At 38.7% G+C, this 19,133-nt stretch overlaps 1 protein-coding gene across 7 annotated transcripts in view; it reads right to left on the bottom strand.

Moving 5' to 3' along the window:
• Positions 1-6,459: 6,459 nt before the first annotated feature.
• SNX10 (sorting nexin 10) overlaps positions 6,460-19,133 on the bottom strand; it is a 66,023-nt gene continuing 53,349 nt past the window's right edge. For all 7 annotated transcript variants that reach the window (XM_074340902.1, XM_074340900.1, XM_074340896.1 and 4 more), the window contains 4 exons: positions 15,890-15,990; positions 15,630-15,728; positions 8,729-8,941; positions 6,460-8,273 (listed from right to left, as the gene is read on the bottom strand). In XM_074340902.1, the coding sequence (XP_074197003.1) occupies positions 8,192-8,273; positions 8,729-8,941; positions 15,630-15,728; positions 15,890-15,990 (495 nt within the window). In that variant the 3' untranslated portion in view covers positions 6,460-8,191. The remainder of the gene's footprint in view (positions 8,274-8,728; positions 8,942-15,629; positions 15,729-15,889; positions 15,991-19,133) is intronic.

Raw genomic sequence — 19,133 nt, 5'->3', positions numbered from 1 at the left:
GACTCTTTACAGAACCTGGTCTCTGAAGGGGAATCCTTGTCACTTAGTGAATCCACACTTTCCTTGAACCCTGGCCTCAAGTTGAATGCAAATGTCCCTTAATCATTCTGGGAATGAATCCTAAGTATTACAGATTCAAAAGATTATAGAATTTTAGTCTCTTCTTTGAATCAGTTTAAAAAAACTGTATATAGGTACCCCCAACACACACACACACACACACACACACACACACACACACACACACACACACTTAGGCATATGAAAGGCACTGAGAAGGCCAGTGGAAAATTAATGTGAAACTCTGTTTAACCCAATGTATCTGAAATGTAATTGACCATGGAAACCTCTACCCACCCTCCCTTTCTTTAGTAACACTTATTAACACCTTTAAAGACATTCTGTATTCAATCTTCTCACTGGACTGATGAGGAAACTGCAGTCCAGAGAGGGTGAGAGCTGTCTTTTGGTTTGAGCTAGCGGCAGAGCCAGACCCAATTCATCAGACTTCCTTCTAGTCAACACTCTCTCCAGGAAATCATGCTTCAATATGTCCATTCTATAACTCTAATATATAAACAGTACACAGAGCATGAGTTGATAACCTTGTAATTGTCAACTTACAAATTACCCTTTTAAAAAAATACAAAGAAATCCCTAGGTGAGAGCTGAGATCGTATATACAAATTTGAAGTGTGTTTATACACACTATTAATCGCCCCTGTCATGGTTTATACTAGTTAGCCAAGTCTTGCTGATATCAATTGTTTATCTTCACAGCCATCCCACTGAAATAATAATACCAATAACAACTACTAGCCCTCTTTTTGCTCTCAAAGTGAAGGATAACATTAATATATCGATGCAAATTTCTAGTGTTTATCTTCATGCATTCAGTTAAATGGAACCAAAGCTGAAGAAATCACTCGTTAACAAGATAATCACAAAACAAATCTTTGTACCAAGTTTTTCATTGCAAGATCAAATTCCATTATCACTAACTAAAAAGAAAATTCTTTACTTTGGAATTTGGTTGGAATCAATTCAGGAAAAAAAGAAAAAGGAGGTAGGAAGCGGAAATTTCCAACCCTTCAGGATTGGACATCTTTTTGTTTTTGCAAAGATTTATATTACAACAATTGTTATATTAAGATTTTAAGTTATGTTTGCGTGGAAATTTTTAAAAGGTAATATACAAATTAAACACCATTTCAGAAGCAGTCAACTTTGAAGACTATTTCTTAATAATAACATGTTAGGAAAAGTCAGTTGGGCTTTCTGCCTGAAAAGTTAAATGTTCAGTGTTTGGGTTCTGCATTTGTTACCAAAGCCTTCTTTATCAGCAGAAAGAGGCAAATGATACCCTGAAAGTGTTTTAAACGTGCAACTTTGCTTATCTGCCTCTATTAATGATCCTTACGGCAGTTGTTATATGAACCTTATCACACAGCACAGCAATAGGGGAAAACTATTGTGAAAGAAAGAAAAAGAAAAAGCATTTAGTTTAATCTTGTGACCATTTTTTTCAACCTAGCAATTTTCTGATTGTCAGTGGCGGTAAGGGGAGAGGGATGAACGTTAGATTTTTACTGGGTTTTCTTAAAATCTCAAAGAAACAAACTAGACATTTCCAAATGGGTAATTCATTAAACATCACATACCATGAAGAGGACACAGATTAGATTATAGATGAAATGCTCATTATGTGAGTTCTGGAATTCATGGGGTCCACAGAGGACCTCTCACCAGGAGACAGTAAGTAGCATCTGAGAAAGCCAGTCTCTCCTGCAAGGCTCTGAATTGCTCATTTGTGGCTATGACATTACAAGAAATACCATTTGCCCCTCCTACGAATTCTATTTCCTTCTTCATTCAGTTTCCTTGTACACAAAGAGGAAATTCAAAGGCTCGGTCTTTTAATCCCTTTTCACTTTGACAACAATACCAAACCTGACCCTGAGACCCTTCTACCTTCCCTTTCTCTCAAGGTGCTTGAGAAACCACCTAACTTTAAGGTTGAAATTAATGTTTTCAACTGCAAATGCTTGCGCTCAATATACATACTAGCAGAATGAGCACGGATGAGCCCCTTCGGCTCCTTCAGCCAGGTAATATGCTTTTTCCTTTTTTTCCTCTTTTCTTTTTTTCATTATGCCTTTAATGCAGAGCAGGGCTACTGATTACAAAGAGGCAGTTTGACTCCAGCAATAGGTCTTCTTCACTAATCCTCACTGTCATGGAAATTCCAGCTGCTACAAGAATAAGAGGCTCAATCCATATTTGCCAGCTCTAATATGAAATCTGTCAGAGCCCAAATTAATGAGTTCCAAATTCCTTACATCACGATAACAGGTTAAGACTGGTCAATTAATTACATAAATCCTTCCCGATTCATTGTGCGTTTGCAGCACAGATTGTCTTACATTACTCCATGACACAAGGCCTTTTGGCTCCTGTTGTTCCGCAGAAAGGCCCCATTTAAGTGGAGGCTGCCTGCCACGGCAAAATGTTAAATGTCACACGTTAAATTTGCACTTTTCTGTAATTGCTTTTGTTAAAAAAAAAAAATTAAATTAAAGCACAGGGCTCCCAGTACACCACTATGCAGAGCGCTGGAATTGTACTGAATGGATCTCAGGGTAGACAAGTCCCTATCTTGCATCTCTAAGGGTTTACACAGTCTCCTCTGTACCTGGGCGCCCAGGAGGCAGCAGAAACTACCCAGAACATGCATTTTTGTGAAAATAAATCAAGCTTCCCGAAGCAGCAGAAATATATATTCAGGAGATTCTTTTCTTTATGAAAGGATTAAAATCGGAGTCTTTACATTGCCAGTTTTCCTTTTACCAATGAAAGTGTTAGATATACAAAACACTGTTGACCTAACCTTTTCAGGTATATATATGGTACCTGTGTGTGTGTGTTATACTTGTGCAAGGATGTTGCTGATGGCTTTGCTATTTGGATTTGTAACTGGTACACACCTCCAGGGGGAGAATAATTGAGGATTAAAATCTCAAAGGACGTTAAAAATCATCCTGGCCAAGCCTTTTCCCTTTTAAAACATCAAAATGTGCTTGGAATCACAGCTTGTTAGGACTACTGTAGACCTAGAACTACAGGCTCCCAGACTCCTAGTGCAGTCTCTCTTCACTCCACTACAGCTCCTGTGGACCGGCCTTTTTATGTACTTAGGTGCTCTGTATGGAATGGAACCGGTCCTGGTGTGTTTTCTGCACCGCCTTATTGCCGGCTGGGGCTTCTGAGAATACGTGAGCGAGCAGATGATGCTCCGAAGCACAGACTGAAATCTATGCGGGTCGTAGGTTCTTTCCACTTGGAAGCCTACCCACCTATCACTCCAACACGCCACCGCTAGCCAGACCCAGACCCACACCCGAGGCGGCAGGCTCTCGCCGCGCTGGCCCCGCAGCGCCCTCCTCTGTCCACCCGCGGCGTTGCACCCGGTATGCCACCAGCCGCACGCTTCTTTTCTATTTTCCAGGGCAAAAAAAGCTCGGCTCCCGACCGTAGGCCCAAAGGGGTCGGGGAGCTGTCTCTCCCCACAGGCCCCCATTCTCTACACACACATATTAAACCCTGGCCTGGGGCCGTCTCCCGACCCGGAGGCACGCACTTCCCTGCAGCCCAGTCCCGCCACCAGGTGCGACTGTGCCCTCCCTCCCCAGACCGAAGGGAGCGGGTTAACACGACGGCACGTCCTCCCTGCGTATTTTAGGGTCCTGCAGAGACTAGAGGGGAAAGGGGTTAACTAATGTGTGCGGTGCGTGCGCACATAAAACATTTGGGACACGTGGGTTTCGCCCAGACCCGCTGGTACCCCGAGACGCTCGGGGGACCCTCCAGGCCTCAGCCACAGCCAGGACCGAGCGGTGGTTCGTCACCCCTTCTTGGGTCGGATGGCGGGGCCGGGGGTAGCAGCGCCGCACCAGCATCTACAGAACAAAGACTCGGGTCCAGCTCTAGACTGGGAAAGGCCACCATCGCCGCCGCCTCCCTCGGCTCCGGCGCGCCCGACCCTGACCCAGCCGTCCTGGAAACCCACCCGGGCGGCGGGGTCCCAGCTCCACGCGCGCGCACACACCCATCGGGGTCCCTGGAAACGATGAACCCGGTGGCCTGAGCTGGAGGGTCACCGGTAATTCCAAGCTCTCTCCCACACCAAACCCGCCATCCCAGGCCCCTCTGCATTATGTTTTATTATTATTTTTATAGGAGCCAGAGTTGTCCTTTTAACGCTGGGAAGGGGACCTCACGTGCCCATGTCTGGAGCAGGTGGGGCAGGGGAGAGGGCGCTGCAGGCTGGGCCGTAAATCGCTGCCTTTTTGCGGTTGTTGTTCCCCCTCGCCACTCGCCGCCCCCCTCCACCCGGTTTTTTTTTTCCTTTCCTGCGCAGTTGCTATGGGTTACCAGGGCGGTTGCCATGGGTTACAGGACCAAGGCCGGCTGGCTAGCTACCTGCCACCCAGTCGCCGCCGCTGGCGGCGGAGCGAAGCGGCCCGGGAGGGAGGAGGCGGGAGCGCGCGTGTGCGGGACGCGGCGCGGGGGGTGTGCGCGAGCGGCGGAGGCGCCGCAGCCAACAGGCGGCCGAGGGGGCAGCCGCGGGAGCGCCACCGCCGGTAGGGTGGGGGGGCAAAGCTATAAAGAAGGCCCAGAGGTAAGAAACTAGCAAAAACACAACCACAAGTTATGCCCGTGCTGTGCCTCTAGCAGCAAAGACAAGCGGTGTGGGGTTTTGGATGAATCTACTCTTCTCGTCGGGGGAGAAAGGGTATTTTCCTTTTTAGCATAAGTCATTTTAATAGTGTCTTTAGACCAGAGTTTAAATTCAGCAGAAAATTGTAGCTTTTTTATTTTCCCCTCTTTTCCTGTGTATCTTTTGAAAAGTCTTTGGAATTTAGGAGAAAGAGGAAAGGGTCATTAACTACCAGTTTGCTCAGCTAAAAGAAAAATTAGTGTCCAATGCACTGTTCGTGATCTAGAAAAGTTTCCAGGAAGAGTTAACAGCCATTGTGTCTGACTTAAAGGGACAATTGTGACTCGTTTGTAAGATGCATATGGCAAAGAAGAGAGCCAAATCCTTTGTAAATATTTCAAATTTTAAAGAAATTGTTGCTTATTTACATCCTTCTGGAAATTTTTAACTCCACTCTATTAAAATGTATTTTCTTATGACCTTTATTTGCAAAGAATTGTATCTATGCTTTGAATGTCAAATTGCAATAACTAATTTCAGACAGCATTTTGTATTTGAAAATGTGTTTATATATACTAAAGTAACAAAAGGTCTATGTTCCAAACAAAAGCAGAAAATTGTATTGAAATAAATTTTCCTCCACTGAAAAGATGCTGCATTGTATTCATAGGATAGGATACCAACAAAGTACTTTAAATATTAAGAGGGAAACTATTTAGAAACAGAATAATCTTTTGTTGTGTTACTTTTGTCTTAAAATTTTAGAGGCCTTTTGTGAAGAAGTCTTCCTTTATAGCTGAAATACTGAAAACCTCATTTGTACCACAGTAGTCAATAATGATGAATCCTTAAGGCACCAAAAAAACATAAATTGAGTTCAAAACAACATTCAATTTACTGTTACAATGCAATTGTGGCTAGGCTAAAGAATTTGTTTAAATTCTTAATAGCCATAAAAGAAATTTTAAGGTTTTTGCATATCTCTTGTTTGTATTTAATTATTCAATAAAATGTGAACTCGGCTTGAAAAGCTCCTGCATGATACTTAATATGTTAAGGGACATAACCACTTAAAGATAAACATTTGTTTGTCCTTAGTAAATTTTTAAAACATGTAACTAGAAATTGTAACTAGAATTTAAATCACCTTTTTTCCAAGTGAGACTTTAAAAGAAGCCCTAAGTAACAGGTTGTTGACTTTCATTGTTGACACCTTTGGGTTATATATATATAAAACAAGTTCTTAAACAAAACACATAAACTGGCTTTATGGGTAAATAGTTTACACTTTCAGAATTAGCCAGGGAAATACAGTTTTGATGTACGTAAATCATAAAAGACCCAAGATTAGAATTCTTTAAATTACATTAAAAACAGTTTTAAATAAACATCTATTCTATTTAGTTTAGTTACTTAAGTAATTATTTTCTTTTCCTAAAGAAAGCTTTATAAACATATGCCAAAGAAAAATAAGAGACTTGAACAAAGCAAGAAAGCCACTGGGGGTAGAAGTTCATCTAAATATCTCCGCTTCTGTGTATCAGTTTTAACAAGCCAGTGCTTAGATTTCAAAACAACCAAACCAAGGCTAAAAGCCTCAAAAGTGTACAATTAGAGTGAATATTAAAACAAATTTTACCAAAGTTCTTCATTAAAAATTACCAATCATTTAAACACACTGAATTTAAATCTAAGAAGAAATATATTCTCTTGTATAAAATAAGTGATCCAACAAACTAAAGTTGACTTTTTCATGTTTAATGTGAAAGCAGTGATCTCGTGAAGTTTACATACCATAGTATTAGGCATTACTTAATATCCTTTTTGATGCCTGTTACATCATAAAAAAATAATATGACAATCGGTGGCATAGTGCATGCTTTTCAAAACTGCTGGAAAACAATGTGAAATTCAAATACATATTGCCAAGGAGTGGGGGAGCACTCTTAAATGACTAACTATATGGCAAACTTTACATGTTAGCAAGATAAAAAAGAAACTGCTAAATCTTTTTTTTCTGTATTAAAATAATGAGTCCTAGATGATAAAGTAACAAGATCCTGCATACATTAAATCAAAATATTTGCAAATGTTCAATAATGTCTTAGACCAAACAAAAAACAAGAAAATAAATTACGGAAATCATTCTTATTCTAAATTTAATCTTTTTCTGTTGCTTCTTAGTTACAAGCATTTCAAAGACTTTTTAAAACAGTAACTTTAAAATAGTTAAAATAAAATGAGGTGAGATACCACTTAATTAAAGCAACAAGTTATCCCAGTTATGTAAAAATATCTTCCTGTTAGTTTCAGAGATAATTTATACCATTCAACAAGGAAGAAACTTTGTAATTATCTCAAGAAAATGGTACCTCATCTGAAATTTGAAGTTCAATGTAGTTTACACAAGACATTTTTCTCTTTGGGCCACTTAAAAAAAAAAAAAATTATTAAATTATACCAATTTTCTGGCAGATGCCTAAAAAGAAAGGGCTTTTTAAAAATGACTAATTAATTCTGAAATTAGCAAGCTAATATCCTTTTCTAAATTATGGGAATACTTATTGGTAAAATTAAACTTATTAATTTTTATAAGATGCTACTTCTAACTTAAAGTAACAAGTAACCACCACTGACACTGAAAGTTATCTAGTGATAAGAAACTGCACATTTAGTCAGAAAATAAATCATTAACCTATAATTCTAATTACGCAATGATAATGAAAACAAATTATTTGTTTCCTGGAAACCATATGTTAAAGCTGATTTGGGACAATGAAACTGTATTTCTGAATCTATGTGTTGCAAGTACAAGCAAAATTACTAGCACGATTTCTGTTTTCTCTAAGATGTAAACATTATTTTAACATGTCTCTATTCATAAGATACATATGAATAGATGTACTTCCCATCTAAGTGTAAAGTACAATACCGAAAAGGTTAAACACTTAAAATATTTCAAACACCCAAAAGCAAAGTGTTTTCCCAGTGCAGGGGAGGTACCCACAAAATACCAGCCGCATATCTGGACGAAGCAGTCTGGTCTCTACTGTCAGTCTTAGTAGTGGAGCTCATACACACTGTGTTTACAGTAACACTGCCCCACTGATACAAGAAGAAATGCTCTATCTGGATTGTAAATGCTACCTATTTACCTATCTTTTCAAATTCAATAAAACCAACTAGGCTTTTTTAAACATATAAATTATTTCATTTGAGGGCAGGGTCTTGTTTTACCAATAATGTTTGCCTATAAAGGAGTGTTGCATTCACAGGCTTTTAGCTTTTTACAGAAGCTTAGCCAAAATAAGACAACATAAAAATACTACTAATAAACAACCCAACATCTTGAAGAATTTAAATACCTAATGTCATGACAATGAGCGTTAGGTAAGAATACATCATTAGCAAGCTTTCTTCACTATGACTGGACATAATTTGCTATTCCTAAGATAGTAACATTAGAATTATTTTTCAGGATTCCTGTGGAGCTGTGCTCATTTTACATCCATGTGAACTGCTGTCATCACTACTATGTCCAAACCCGGAGGATGAACTGGAAAAGAAGAGAGGGGGAAAATAATAAAAAGAGGAAATTGGTTTTCACAACACACTCAAAGCCTGAGTAACAGAGGAGAACTTTAATTATCTCCAGTCACAAAGAGAGACAGGAAATTTGGACTTTTAATTAGCCATTTGGAGTGCAGTTGGATATTTTTTTAGCTAGATAATTTAAAAGCGAATAATTCAAGTCTGACTAAATGAAAGTCACATAATCAGAATGCAGATAATTGAATTTCTACTGCATTCATTAATTCAGTGTGGAGGTGTGTGTGAAGACTACTATGATGAGCTGTCACAGCTCAATAAAATCTCAGTCAATTAATTTTTTCATTATCTTAGTATTACATCAACAAAAAAGTGAAGTGTGTGTATCTATCCATATGCATACATATGTGCACTATGTGTTATATAAATCCGTATACTGTAAATCGTCATGCAAGGAAATACCTTTCTGAATCATAATCTATATCATTTTCTTTTTTTCCTTCTTCATTTTCTTCAGGGAAACGTCTGTACATCAAGGCAAACTTGTGAATTGCTTCTTCTACAGAGTACCTAGTCTGCCCAGAAACACACGCCTCGATGTCTTCTGAATTCAGATGGCTCTGTAAGAAGAGGTGAAGGCTGCTATCTGAAAGTAAAAGTGCATTCTGTAGGACCCTGTGCAAGAGAAGAAAAGGAAAATAATAGGTGAACGGGGTGGACAATTATAGGCTAGGAGAGAGAAAAACACTAGAAATGTGCCACCAAAGTAATTCCTCTACTATGGCAAACTTTGCATCAATTATGGACTCTGCCTATTAAAGGGGTGAAAGCATATATTAACTTTTATTCAATTATTTGGAAATTTAGGTGAGTAAAAACATGAAGCTAATAGTTAAGAACATCTGTTAAAAGAATAACTTCAAGGACATTTCTTCAATTTAACCATCTGTTATGATCATGTGGATTAATTATGGAAATATTTTGCTTATGTAGTCATAGAAATTTATTCTACTTAAAAAAAAAAATTTGACTGCCAACCAGCATGTCAATTCTGTGATCTTTATTGGCTAGACTGTCAGGAAACATCAAAACTTTCAACTATTAAAAATTCTATAAAAAAGTCAATATGTTTCTTTATTGGGGAAAAAAAAAACTTTACAAGTACACTTATATACAAGTTTACAAGGGCTCAGTTGAGAGGTGGCTCTTTTTGAATACCTAAGATTGACCAGAAATTTCTCCAAATCTTCCGTGGCACTGTGTAATTCTATGTTGTTAAAATGAGCCGCCAAATAAAATTGCTCCAGCCAATTTTACCATATATATAATTAAAATATAATTTTGTGATAAGTACATACTAGCCTTCCTACATTCAAGATACAAGTTTACAAAGAGAAGACAGATTTCAACTAGTGCCTCAGAACTACAGGGAGGAGTGAAAAACTACCCTGAAGCAAAATCTACAAATGCGCAAATTCATATTATCAGTGAACGTGTTTTTTCCTGAAATGCATGTCTTAGAACAGGAAATTAAGTCAGATTACACCTTTATATTTAAACAAATCTTTTTACCTTTTTATCAAAAGGTTTTTTGTATGATAATTTAGTCTCTATTAATAGTTCAATAATAATATAACACAAGATATTAAGACCAGATATAGGAGACAAAAACTAAAACACTTAAACTCAAGTATAATTTTGCCCGACATGGGATTTTTCATATAGAGAGCTAAGAAAAATAGATTATGTATTTCAGACTAAATGAACCTTATGTTATGTTCTGCATTTTTTAACAAGTAATTAGAAAAGTAAATCTCTTTGAGCCATTCATATCAATTTACTTAAAATCCAAGGTCATTAGAATATTTCCTTTCTTCAAAATAAAACAGTTATTTTTTTTTCAAGAAGGCAAACGTCTAAAAATGCACCAAAATCTAGCTGTTCCTTTTGTTTCAATAGGCTTACAAATATAGTTTGAGAAAATATTCTTTACTGGCCTACAAAAAGGAAAAGTAAAACCTTGGGGCTTTTTACAAGGCAAAATCTCAAGCAAAGCAGCTAAATACTTCCTGTCCCTCCATGCTGTGTGCCCTGGATTCTCCAAGATGACCATATCACATGATAAAGATTAATTTACCAAACACAAGTAGTAAATTCCTGTTACTACTCTTCGAGATTTATTTTCTACATTTATGAATGTTTACCACTCTTGTTTTAAATACTTCAAAATCAAGACAAGATTTATATGGCAACCACCCATTAATATTAACTTGCATTCGCTGTGAAGTCTGAACGGAGTGTTTCCTGTGTCCTTCTGTCAGTGGTTTCCTGCCAGCCATGGTACAAGTAACTGTTCATAGGATTATACTTACTGCTTTGTTTCTGTTGGAAATGTGTTTTATTTTCTTTATAAAATAATGGGTAATCTTTACAATTGATTTTAGATGGTTCAAGGCATTACACCACAAAAGTAATGAGCACTAATGCCAATGATATTGGACACAAATTCATTTTAGCTTTATTTCATGTCTAAAGCAATTCTACTGAGCCTTGAACTGCTCACGCGCTGTTATTAACTTGCTAGTAACCTAACACATGGGTACAGCAAACAAAAGTGATCAGAGTCCACGGTGCTCGGGACCTCAAGGCTACTGTCTTTTTTTCTCGAGCTATAATTCAATTTCCAATTTTACTGTACATTAGACTCATTATTTCCCCGTGTTTTCTGCTCAATACTGCCATCTGGAGGACACGTCGGTGAAAAGCGAGAGGGAGCCGGACACACCCAGCTCACAATTCTAGAGTGGGAGAGAGATGTGTCTGGGGAGGGAACATCTGACACCCACACAGGCCTGGAGTTCAAAAACAGTCTATTTAGGCACAGTGCTGGTGTTTCGAGTTCCCTCGGTCTGGCTGGCTAAATTAATGCCACCGTGCTCCCCGGGTATGAGTTCTAAATAAGCAAAAATGATTTTTAATGTATTTGATTTTTATTTTTAGTCAGAGATTTCATGCTAAAATTAAAAGTAAAAAATTTTGAGAATGTTTTCCCATCTTTCAGTGAGCATAACTAGTTCATTTTAAGTAATATCTGGTTTAATACATACCAGAAAGGGCTGGGACTGCCACCGTCATCATATCAAATCCTATTTTTACCTGAGTCATATTTGTGCCACATTTCCCACAAACAAATCTAATAGCAGTACATCAACTTCAAACTTAATATAAAGAGTACTTTGTAAAGAAGTCAATAAAATGTCATCTTTATAAGCCTCCATAAAAATAAATGTATACAATTTTCAAGTCTTTATAAAAGGAACAAAAAACAGCCTCTAGAATTTTAAAGGAATTTGTGAAAGGATATTTACAACATGAGTCAAAAATTATTCCTTTCCCCATAACAACTTTAAACAAAGCAAAACCTGCTTATCGCTTGAATTGGATACAGTTGAAAATCTGGTTTTCCTCCACATGATTTTATTAGGTGTATTATATATTGGTTCGGTTGAGAACAATATATAGCTATGCAAAAACATTTAATCTAACGAAGGACGCTCTGGGTCTACTGTACCTAATATAATGATATATATACACATCTGTATAGCATGTGGAAGGTTAGCAGTTTGATGTACGTAGGAAAAAAATTAATTCAGTTTGTTTACCTCTTACCATGAGAAAAAAATAAAACCTACAAATCTTCATTAAAGACATTCATGAACTGTGCTATGGTGCCCTCTATTGAACATAAAGACAGAAAAGTGTGTGTGTGTGTGTGTGTGTGTGTGTGTGTGTAAAATTAGCTATTGTGTCTCCATGATATCCTTCTGTATAAAATACCCATAATATTCCTTAAATTTTTAAGAAATACAAAAGCGTAATACAAAAGTCTACACTGTAAGGTAAATGTAGTTATATTAATGGGATGAATTCAATAAAGCAGGAAAGCTGGCTCCCATTTGTGATCTCAATCAAACGAAAAAAAATTAGTAGGGATGCCATATTCATAGTTGGGGGTCTTATCAACGGAGTTTATAATTTTAGTCTGTAACTTTTCTTTTTCATAACTACTAGAAGAAGTGATTTATAATCTATAATTGGGGGGAAAAACCCAAAAGGGAGATTATAGCCAAGATTGAGGGAAAATTAATATATTTGAAAAATCTCACAATCATACTGACTAAATTTAACTAATATTTAAGAGTTCTGCTAATTATAAATGTGCCAGTTCCTGGGATTAACTATATTAATCCCAGGAACTTTCTATAATTTCCTTGTCTATAAAATTAAGATACCCCACTCCCAATATTATTGTAAGTATTGAGATAAAACATGTAAAAATATAGCAAGTATTCAATAAATTATTCTTTTTGGCATCTAGTCAAAGAAACAACTCTCTAATTCCTCTATGAAGATTGGCCTGGATATGTGCTTTGCTATTAAATATATATTATTTCACAAATGACCTTAAAATGAAAAAAGGTTATATTTATATTACATGCACGTATACCCAGAGACAGCAACATTTTGGTTTCAAAGGGTTGAACATACCAAGTGCTCTCGGTTCATAACTTCAAAATTTAAATAAAACCCAGAGTTTTAAAATTCATGCTAAAAATCTACCACACAAGCATATTTCATATTTAATATTGTGGTCTCAAGTTCCTAAAGTGCTCTGCAAACAAGGTGCTTATTTGTACCTACAGTGGCCCTACTTAATGGGTAACCAATGGACCTCAGGGGATGTCAAGTTCGGGTCAGGACACAGTGCGGAGACGAGCAAGTTGTATGTCGCATCCAGTTTCCCCAAGTGGGCTTTGGCTGGGGATACACCAAGGGCACCAAACACATGGAAGGTTGCTACGTCTACACAAACCAGACAAGGGCCGAGAGAGCCATGTCTCAGAATCTGAGGGACACAGAAAGGAGAGTGGGGACGCTCAAGAGGGACCACAGTATTCAGGTTATTCAGGTGAGGCCTGAATCCAACCATTGGGTATTGGACTCCTAGCCTCTTTCAGGTTCAAACCACACAGAAGCACCACCAGCTTGGAGACTAATGTTCATATAACATAGTGGAACAAGTAACGTCACAAAAGAACTTGGTGTCTAGTCTATGATTTGACTGCTGGAGAACCCAGATCCAAGTTTAATGAACCTAGCCATCCCCTGATAAACATTTAGTGCTTCCCCACTAGAATGGAAGCTTCCCGAAGACAAGGATTTGTGTCCATTTTGTGCAGTCCTGTATCCCCGGTACCCAGCCTGGCCCAACGTAGTCACTTAATAAATAGGTTTTCCTTTCCGATGCACCATTTGAATGACACGTCCACTCAGTGAGGTGGGCAATGCATGGGTAACATTACTGCACTCTTTATTAGCAAACCAAGGCTCAAGGAATTAAGTGACTTTTCCATGGTTGTATAACCAGAAAAAAATCAGGAGCCAAGATTTCTGGGAGACCTAGACCTCAGCTTCTCAAGCTCCTGATCCAGGACCTTTCCACTATGACATCTGCATCAAATTCAGTCAGCAAACAGCCAAACAACACAGTATGCAAAAGTAACTGAGTGCAAGCATAACATCACTGCGGCCGAGTGACACTCAAGTCACTAATTTGGTAGGATCAGCTGTGGAAGGAAAGGTGTTCAAAACAATGAAGTAATTGCTGGTCAAAAACACGTGCCCTGTGCTTAACTAGCAATATAAATACAGAGACACATGCTACCCTTTAATCTCAAATAAGGAGGCCTCTGTACAGAAGGGGCTCCCCGGTCCTGATGGGGACTGCAGGATTTGGCGTCCCTCACAAGCCCTCACTGGCAGTCGCCAGTCTGCAGCTTCCCCGAGAAGCTTCTAGAACAACAGGACACTGCAAACTTGGACGGCAGGGACCACATCTTAATGGACAGGCCATCAGCCACCGGGGTCTCTTCCAGACAGCAATTAAAATCGGAGCTGTCCCCAAAAGGAAAGGGCAGAAAAATGTTGCCCAGGTCTTTGTTCTGCCATGCCTGTGATACCCAAGAGAATACACTGTCATGTTTTCCAGGACTTGGCTCAGTTACTCGGTTCTTCTGGTCTCGTGTCATTTTTATTTCCCTGGCTTCTTTCTTTTCTGGCCCTCCCTCAATTTATAATCCTGCATGTTTCTGTATGTCTCCTTCACCCCATCAAAGGAAAGGCACTATATCAATCTAATAGAAATAAATAATGATATTCATGTGCATATTTAATACCCATACCCTTTAAGAGTGAGCCGTATGGCGAGAAGGCAGTATATTATCTCAGGCTAGCAGTACGGTACCCATGTAGTGAACTCAAAATGAGATTACTTCAGATCCTGAAGCTAGAAGGGAAAGACAGAGTTCAGGTAACTGAGTTCTGCCACTAACTAGGAGTCATACGACTCAGCCTATTTTCTTATCTATAGTATAGGAAGTTAGAAAAATTAGCTCAAATATATTTCATTTCTAAGTGCATTAAACAAATAATGGCCAATACTCAGATACCACAAATTATATGCTAGACTTGTGAGTGCTTTACAGTTGTTGACTCATTTAATCCTCTCAACAACTTTAGAAAGTAGGTACTAGTATTATTAACCCCATTTTACAGATAGGAAAACAAAGGCACAGAGGAGGTAAAAGACTTGCCCAATCACCAGTTCATAAGTAGCAGGGCCAGGATTTGAGCCCAGGAAATCTGGCCTCAGAGTCTACGTGCAAACCAATCCTCTATCCCACGGGAAGGGTATTCCAGAGTGGAAAAAAAGAAATTATAGACGTGTGAATACAAGTCGCTTTAAGTGCAGTACCTACCTTCACCAAGTAATCCAGAGTTAATAACCCACTGAGACTATCAAACGCCAATAAATACTCCCTCATAAACATTCCCTCCAAAGGGGAGAGTTAACCGATTCATTTAGAGAAGCCCAGGAGGGCACCAGCAGCCCACTGCAGAGCTGATTTTCATCTGTCAATCCTAAACGTTGTAAAGAAGGACAGTTTTTAGGAGTGCGTTTTTTAATGGGGCACATCTGTTTCCTGGAAATTTTTACTTTGGTCAGCTAAACTCCCTAGTAATGTGGCTCTGCTTTACAGCTTAAGGGACCATGTATTTATTATCTGACTCAATTAGTTCATTGTTCTCTTACTAGATCTGGTCCCGAATACGCACCCTATGATGTGAGCCACAAGATGGCGCTCTAATATAGGAAATGAACTACCGAAATTAGCGCTAGAGCAGATCATTAGTGTTTCAGAAACAGTTAAGAGTCTCCCCCATCTGATCATAGGACACTCAGTTCTTGCAAAGCTCTTTTCTCGCATCTCCTGTGTCGTTACAAGAGTTTCGGCACACTTACTTTCTGAGGAAATCTTCCAAACCCTGGCGCCGTTGATCTACATGCTGGCGATTGTTCATGTTGAAAAATAGGTTTTTAGATGGAAGTTCCGGCAGTTGTCTAATTATTAGGAAAGAAAAAAAATTTTTTATAAATTGCAATCAAGAAGAATGCCCATAAAATCCTTCATAATTTATACGCCTATAAATCTTATGCCCATCAAACGTCTAAATATTGAATATAATAATGAAGTCTCCTCAATAGTCTTTTAAAGCACTTACACCAGCAATGCATTACTTTGGAGTCTCTGCCTCAGCCACACAAATTCTCTGTATCTTCTTCGTACACAGGATGTTTTCATGGTAAAACACATGCTATTGGTCTGTTTAGAGAAAACACAAACATAAGCCTCACTTGAGGAAAAAATGCTTTTCTTCTAGCTACAATTCGCTATGTGCCCCCCAAATATTTTTAAATAGGACTTCAGAAACCCAAAATACATTTGTATTTACGCCAGACTCAAATCTTGCACGTAACCCACGACTAGGAAAGCCCAGAAGACAGCCGGGATGGCATTGAGTTGGCATGGGGCAAGGCGGGACCCAGCCACTCATTGAGTCCGGAATCAGCCTCTGCTCACCTCTTCGCACTGCTTTCAAAGACAAATCATAAAAATGAAACAGATTCTGAAGCATAAATGACCAGTAAGAATTCAGGGTCATCCGTTGTATTTTAACACCTTTCATCTGTCCATGCAGGTGGAGGAGCCTTTGGGGATTAGACACAGCATCTCCTGGCCCCTGACGTGACATCAAGGGAAGCCATATGTGCTGGCAACAGCCGTCACTACAGATCACACAAATCACCGGGAATCCTGAAATCACTTTTAAACTAGAGAACAGCATCTCCCTGCCTTACGAGACGTGTGAGGGACTGTGACCAGAGTGAGAGAGACATGTGGTACATAGGGACAAGTAGCCGCATGGGGACCCAGATTCCAGTCCTGGCTCTGCTATAGGACAAGTCACTCAAACTCCAGTTTCCTGAATGGTAACACGGGGATGAAATAGTACACACCTAATTCACTGGGCGGGTGTGAGGACTGATAAACACTTGGCAAATGTTATCTACATACTAACACTGTTAATAGTTACTCATGTTGGTTTCCTTCCAGCTACCCTATGGCAGACATGGGGCTTCCTAAGCAAAACAGCAATGCTTTTCCTTTGCGTAACAAGAGACTGGAAAATAGTTGTCTACTGGTTTTGTACAATCTTGATTCTTTGTTCATTTCAAATCTGTATTTCACCTTTCCATTGACAAATGAGACATTTTTTTTTTGTCCCCAAGATTTATATTATTTCAAAAATTGTTATTATTCCACCATTTAATAAGCACCCAGCACTTGTTTTCCTTGGGAAATACAGTCATTACGTGTATTAGTTCTTAAACTGTTCCCATGAAATGTATGGCACAGTTCCTGGTATTCCTCAGAAAACCTCAGGGTGCAGAGAGGTGAAGAGACTCGTCCCCAAAGTAGCTAGTGGTCCACATTCCATCACCTTTGATGCTATGGTAGCAAAATGTGCTGGACGGAGGTTTATAGCACAATAACATTCTGTGCGTGGATTTCAAAGCACACCAGGGCCTCCTTCTAAAGTGATCCTTGGGGACTAAGAGGGCAGGTCGTTTGCACCAGAATTAGTGTCCTAATGAGGCTTGGGCAGGTGTCCTCTCAATGCCTCCTCCCAGGAGGGTACCAGGCCCCTGCAGGGACTCCAACGGCTCCGGTACAGAGTGGGGCTATTTCAACTCCCTTTCACTTATGTGTATTTCTCTGTTCAGAATCACTGTAGATGTCAATACTGGAGTTCCATCTGGTACCCACACCAGACAAAGGTCTTTCTATAAGTCCTTCACTTGCAGGACAAGGTCAGAATATATATGAGGGACTTCCCACCTCTACAGTCTAGTTTAAAATTACAAGTAAATGCTAAGGTTTCAGAGTCACCTGAAATCATTTCCCTTGAGGTTAATTCCCTTGAGGTTAATTTAAATGAGTCAAACACCAGCTTCTCTACCTGCCAAGCTCCATGGGTATAGCATCCAAGGGAGGCTGACTGGAACTCTCCAGTCCCCCCATCCATTCGCAATCATAGAACAACAGCCTCTTCAGAATCAGACTACACTGAGATCACTAACTTATTAGTTCCTCTCAATCTATTTGCTTGTTTCTGCATCTACCAAGCCAAGAAGATTTAGTCATAGTCAAAGTATTAGCATTTAAACGCCAAAACACCACCAAATAATATTTGTGGAACCCATCATTTCTGGCTCAAGGTGGACAGGTCTAAATTCACATCATGTTATTTATGTAGCAGAGAAAAATCCACACTTTCATTAACTACCTGAGGATAATAAAATTTCATGCCTACCGTCAAGTATGTGAAAAGAACCCAAACTTTTCTGAGAAAGTTAAAAGGCAACTAAACAATTTCATTTCACTTTCAAATGCTTAGCCTTATATACTCATGTTATAATGTTTGACACAGAATGCATATCTGGTATGACTTTATGAGTAAAACCAAAACAAAATCAAAATGCAAGGCATATCCGGGCAATGGATTCCAACACAACCTCAAAAAAGACGTTCTGAGTTTCTACTTTATTTTGTAAATAGGAAAACTTGAAAGAAAAAAGGGAAGAAAGGAGAAAAAATAAGTTTTATGGCTGGGGATTTGGTGTCCAATATACCAATGTAGATACTTACCATGGAAAGATTAAAGGTGGCTAAATTTTACTTCACTCATGCTATGTAATCTCAGATGAAACCTGAGCCTGTTTCTATGCTCCCAAGAAAAGTCTGGACTAAATCAGAGGGGGATAGCGACGATCTTCCTGATCAGGGCCAAAAAACTCTTAACGTGTGGGCCAAATAAAGCCTGCCACTTATCTTCACAAATAAAGTTTTATTGGAACACAATTATACTCATTCATTTATGTATTGTTTATGGCTGCTTTCACCCTATAAGAGCAGAACTGAGTAGTTTCAAAAGAGACTGTATGGCCCAAGAGCTGAAGACATTTACTTCCTGGCCCTTTACAGAAAAAGTTGGCTGATGCTCGTCCAAGATGATCAGAGAAGGCCACACACCACACGCCATTGTTCAAGAGATCATGATACAGTATTATTTCCAAATAAAGTACATCATTTCTGGTTATTCATTTATGTTAATTATTCAGAATCTAGACTAAGGCAAAATAATTGCACATATTTCCTACTTTCTTATTCTACATATAAAACACTGCACATCTCTTCTCTAGAGAACTCCACATCCTCAGAAAACTTAAGATTTGTCAGGTAATACCTGATTACCCAGAAATATGCTATCAAGGTCATAAAGAAATACCATTAGTGAGGTATAAATATTCTTTAACTGTGAATTTTAGACAGTCACATCTTCATACATGAAGGCAATAAACATTAAAATATTAATTTAACAAAGGTACAATAAGGAACTCAAA

The sequence above is a fragment of the Rhinolophus sinicus genome, linkage group LG09, assembly GCF_036562045.2.
Source record: "Rhinolophus sinicus isolate RSC01 linkage group LG09, ASM3656204v1, whole genome shotgun sequence".
Lineage (NCBI taxonomy): Eukaryota > Metazoa > Chordata > Mammalia > Chiroptera > Rhinolophidae > Rhinolophus > Rhinolophus sinicus.
This window is presented reverse-complemented; position numbering and strand designations above follow the sequence as displayed.